The following is a 5,420-nucleotide window of genomic DNA, read 5'->3' as shown; positions in this document are numbered from 1 at the left end:
TAACACGATCGTAAAATTAGTGCATCCCAAAACAACGTCATAAAATAGTCGCACCATCGCCCCTCGCGAATATGCGTCCTTTTTCGATAGCGCTGCATACCCGGGTTTGCGGTTGTGTCATATCTACTCCAGAACCGGCCAGAAGGCCATACCTACCGGACCAGCCTACCACCGGAATCACCGTGCCTCTCGATCCGTTCCGACTCGGTTTTATGATCCCAGGAGATTATTATTATTATTCAATTGTCTTCGTATTACCGGAACCACCGCATATCTATTTTTTAAAGGTTTTCCAGCCATTTTATGACCGCAACGAGGAGTTCCGGTTCCCAGCGATAGTTGCCATAGTTCCCCGTACGACCTAAAAAAAACGGCATCGCGCAAACTTTTCCCTCCAGACGATGCCAATAAAACATCCCAAAACGAACTCCCGGATGCGTGATGGAAGGATTTTCGTTTTTTTTCGGGGGGGTTGCAAACAGTAAACGGTAACATTGGACAAATTTACGATCGATGAACTTCCTCACTTCATATGGACACTCCATTAGAACGGTTACAACGTAACGGGACGTTTTTATGACCATTACAGCATTTCTCTGGAAGGGCATTAGTTGGGTTGAAACATGCGTGTAATACTAAAACAATGCGAGCTTTGGACGCTAGAAACATTATTATTCCTACACTGATTATTAATTTAAATTTTGTTTTGTTCACTAATGAAAGATTCTATTTGAGAATGTATTGTCGATGCACCATCTAACAAAGCAATAGTAAATTCACTCACAGGTTCAGTATAAGACCCGCAGTGGCATCGGCAAGCCAATATTTGTTATTTGTTATTTATTAGAATCATCCTACGGGCCAGCAGGCTTAATAGGAGAATATATAAAATAAGGTACAAATTTCGCTTAAAGCTAAACATACTTGGACGTCACAGATTGTAGAATCACAAATCAGACGCAAACGCAACCGAACGAATATGCTGACGAAACACGCTTACAGATTGGTCAAAGTCGTAACAATGGTACACCTGATTGAACCTGGTTGACATGAAGTTTAAAGGGCTAAACTGCCCGAATCTGGTCGCCTGCGTTGGCACAGTCAGAAACGAGTAATTCCTTAGAACTCTCGACGGCGCAGAAATGTTGAGTAAAGAGAGAAGCACCGGAGAGTCAATGTTGTGACTGATGAGGCTAGCCACAAAACAACATTGAGCTATGGCCCGCCTATCATCGAGCCTCTCAAGGCCAAGGAGGAGGCAACGCGTACGATATGGTGGGAGTTGCCCTGACGCGCACCAATTAACTTTCCTTAAGGCAAATCTGGTAAACTTTTTCTGAATACGCTCGATTCGCTCACTCCAGCAGGCAGAGAACGGACACCAGACAACACTTGAATATTCGACAGTAGACCTAACTATACTGCAGTACAGTGCCTTAATACATTGGATATCGTGGAAATCGTTAGCGATTTTGAATAGCAGTCCTAGCTGCCTATTGGCCTGCGCAATGACGTGCTCGTAGTGTTCTATGAAGCTAAGTTTGTCGTCGAGTAGGATTCCCAGATCCCGAACACAGCTAGTGCGCTCAATTAATGCCCCGCGGATGGTGTATGGGTGCAGTAGAGGTTGGCGGGAGCGACTGAAGCTGATCGCATTGCACTTGGCGATGTTCAACTCCAGATGATTTAGTGCGCACCAGCTGGTGAACGAATCGAGATCAGCTTGGAGATCAGTGCAATCAGCGGGGTTTCTGATAATGGCGTAGAGTTTCACGTCGTCAGCGTACATAATAAATCTTGACTCGTGCAGCACGTATTGTAGGTCGTTGACAAACACAATGAATAGAAGAGGTCCAAGGTTACTCCCTTGCGGTACGCCGGAAGTGCCAGGAAAACATTTAGAGAAGCAGGATGATACCTTGACTTTGTATGTACGACCGGTTAGGAAGGAGCGTATCCACTGACTTAGAGCCGGGGAAAGTCCCAGTTTTGTTAGCTTCGCGATTAGGATGTCATGTGAGACACGATCAAAGGCCGCTTTCAAATCAGTATATACCGCGTCAATTTGCAGTCCCACGTCCATTGCGGTCTTGCATTTCGTCACAAATTCGGTGAGAGCGGATGTGGTGGATCTCTTGGGAAGAAACCCATGTTGGTTAGGACTTAAGACCGATCGCAGCCTCAGAAGCATTTCCTCATGCACTAGCATTTCAAATATTTTGGAGCAGGCGCAGAGTGACGTAATACCGCGATAGTTTGCCGCGTTCTGTTTGTTGCCCTTCTTAAAAATTGGTACCATGTGGGCTATTTTCCATGCAGCCGGGAAGGCATGAGATCGTATAGATGCATTGAAAATCGCCGACAAGACTGGAGCGACGGATTCGCGGCATTGTTTCAAGATGATGGGAGGGATGCCATCTGGTCCTGGGGAATACGACGGCTTCAGTCTGTCTAATGCCTTAACCACAGAGGGGACGCTAAAGGCGTGGATGGTGTCGAATTGTAGTTGTCCATGAGGAACATTTTTGACTGAACGGGCAATTGCAGCCGGATCGGTTACCGTTGGCCCGAATGCACTACAGAAACGAGTCGCAAATAGATCAGCCACCTCTTGGTGACCGTGTACAGTGACGTCGTTGAAGGACATCGTCGTTGGCGTTGGGGAGGATTTCCTCAAGTTGTTCACGTGTCTCCAGAATGTCTTTGGCTTCCTTCTCAAGTTGTACTGCACACCCCGGAGGTGCTTGTGGTACAGAAAGCGGTTGTACGATTGATACAAACCGCTAATATAGCGTAGCGATTGGTGATTCGTTGTGGAACGTTGTTGCTTGAAGTGTCGTAGCGCGAGTCTCTTTAGTCGCTTCAGGAGCTTCAGATGCGTGTTTGACCACGGAGGGGTGCTCGGTGGCCGTGCCAAAGGGGTGCAGGTTCTAATGGCTGATGTCAGGTGGTCGGTAAAACAGCGGACTGCATCGTCAAGTGAGATGTTTCCCACTAATAAAGTGGTAATGTCAAAGTTGTTGATCATGGTTCGCAGTTGCTCGAAATCGGTACGTTTGAAGTTGAGTCCAAGAGTAGAGTTAAGCCGACCAGTCCTGTTTGGCACACGGGTTGAAGCCAGCGATGGGACCTGCGCTGGGCTGTTCAGGTTCGGGTGGATGTTGAGTAGCAGTGCCGGGTGATGAACGTCGCATGGGAGAAGCGCTGTTGGGGACTCATCAACCTGCGTTTCATTATCAAGTTCTTCGTTGACCAGGACCAAATCCAGCATGCGTGAGCGAGCATTCAGTGTCGTGTTTTTCTGCACCAGTCCATGTAGATTCAGAAGGTCGCGAAATTGGTGGTTGCAGAAGCCCTGCGGACCTACCGGCTGATTGAAATCGCCAACTAGTAGCAGACGATCACCCAGCTTCGACTGCTCCAGAAAGTCGCCAATAGTCGCACTCAAAGCATCTAGCACCGTGGGCGATGTGCAAAATACAGGTGGTAGATAGACAGCTCCAAAGATGCATTTCATACCGGCGTGCTGAATCTGGAGCCAGAGCTGTTCCAGTGACGTTGCGCGGGAGCGTAATTCACGAGCGATGATCGATGAGGCGACGGCAACAAGAACGCCGCCGCCACGACGCTTATCACTGGTCAGGGAATTGCGATCGCAACGGAAAACAGTATAGTCAGTAGAGGCGAAGAGAGACGAAGGGATTGCCGGATCCAGCCAGGTCTCAGTGAGGGCAATAATGTCGTACTCGTTCTCCGTGATCGATAACCGGAGAGCGTCGAGCTTGGTACGCACACCACGGACATTTTGATAATATATATTAAGTTGCGGGCGCTCACGAGAGTCATCACAAGTCTGGCGGCGTGGTGCATTGCATTCGCTGGTCAGTCAGACATTTATATCGTCGTTACTATTCGAGGCGCTGTCCGGACGGGGCCTTTTGCACCGATTGGTGGGCGAGCCGAACGATCGGTTGCCAAAACGTAGTGCCATTGCAGAGAAACGGGGCGGCGTCAACGATTTTGCCATGGAACTCAGGTTGGTGAAACACATCTGATCCGGGACGGGAGATGACGTCAACCCGGACGCAGGTATGTTGGGCCGGGGCTTGCTAACAAACTCACGGAAGCTGACACCAGCTGGCCACGTCGCCGGATCGAGTGCTTTTTCTCTCAAGGCCGGAGGTAAGCCGACCTTGAAAGAGAGAAACGAGACAGATGCGATGTCACGGTCTCTCGCAAGCAGCCTCCTGATAACAACATCCGTGTCACCAACACACTGACACACCATGTCAGAAACCTGCGCGTCGGTAGTGTCCGTCGACAGACGCGAAATGAAGAGCCACAGCCTGGGTTGGGGTGCAGGGACAGTCTTAATTAGTTGCTTCGGCGCAGTACCGACGACAAGCGGAGGCTTAAGTGAAGCCGCGGTGGCTTCGTGGCGGCGGTCAGGCAACGTGCGTTCCTTGGTCACGGCAGCGTATGAGGTGTCGGTTGTCGCACCGGCATGCAAGGCATCAGTACGGCGATCGGCGACGGCGACAGGAGAGCGAGACGACTCTACCAGGCGAGAGAACCGGCGATCGAACTCAGCCAGAATGTCGCTCTTCAACCGATCAAACATGGGGTCCAACCCACGCAGCACAACACTCTTCATCCGCATAGCGCCGTCCTCCAACATGACCGAGCAGCTGGGGCAAACCCACAAAAGCTGCGGGTTGCGGAACAGCTCTTTGCGGCATGTCTGCGGCAATCCCAGGCACTTGCCGTGAAACGCGTCATTGCAGAATCCGGCACAATGGTACGCGACATCGTCCGCGCCAAGGGTTCCCCGGCACGCCGAACAGGTATTAGTCGTAGTGATGTCCGTGGTATCAGTCATGGCGATAGTGATGGTGTCGAGGAAGTGATGAGTGACGTCGGTGAGTGGGAAGTGTTGGTGTTGAGTGCCCGGACGGCGACAATGGCGATCAGCTGACCGAAAAATCGACCAACACAAGCGGGGACAAAAGTTCAGTGAACGAAATGACGCCAAAACAATTTTGCGAAAAAAACACACACGACCGACGCGACCGCAGAAACAAAAGATTCCAGTTATACACCTGGCAATCACGAACAGGACAAAACGAAAAAACGTCAACGAACGGCGCGAGGACACATAGAAATTTGAGAATTAAAACAGTGCAACGGATGCACGTCCGAACGATCCAAGTGACAGTATGAATCATTAAGACTCTTATCAAATCGATTTTTGATCGAAGACTTTCGCCCAAATACCCCCTACCCACCAAAAAGATAAATCCTTTACTTGAGATGAGATTTTCAATAAAGCATTACCGTAACAATGCTAAGCTGCAATTACAAACTTTTATGATTATACAAGTATAATCGATTTTGACAGAAAAGATTGAATCGTATCTGTT

At 49.3% G+C, this 5,420-nt stretch overlaps 1 protein-coding gene across 1 annotated transcript; it reads right to left on the bottom strand.

The window, feature by feature from the left end:
• Window positions 1-3,367: 3,367 nt before the first annotated feature.
• Window positions 3,368-4,879, bottom strand: LOC128276116 (uncharacterized; the record flags this gene model as incomplete). Its single annotated transcript, XM_053014585.1, has 2 exons — window positions 3,910-4,879; window positions 3,368-3,453 (listed from the first exon to the last, which is right to left on the bottom strand). Coding segments are annotated over exons 1-2 (1,056 nt in total), but the record flags the coding sequence as incomplete, so codon positions are not given.
• Window positions 4,880-5,420: the final 541 nt, after the last annotated feature.

The sequence above is a fragment of the Anopheles cruzii genome, unplaced genomic scaffold (assembly GCF_943734635.1).
Source record: "Anopheles cruzii unplaced genomic scaffold, idAnoCruzAS_RS32_06 scaffold00538_ctg1, whole genome shotgun sequence".
Classification (NCBI taxonomy): Eukaryota; Metazoa; Arthropoda; class Insecta; order Diptera; family Culicidae; genus Anopheles; species Anopheles cruzii.
The sequence above is the reverse complement of the archived record's forward strand: the minus strand, read 5'-3'. Positions and strand labels throughout refer to the sequence as shown.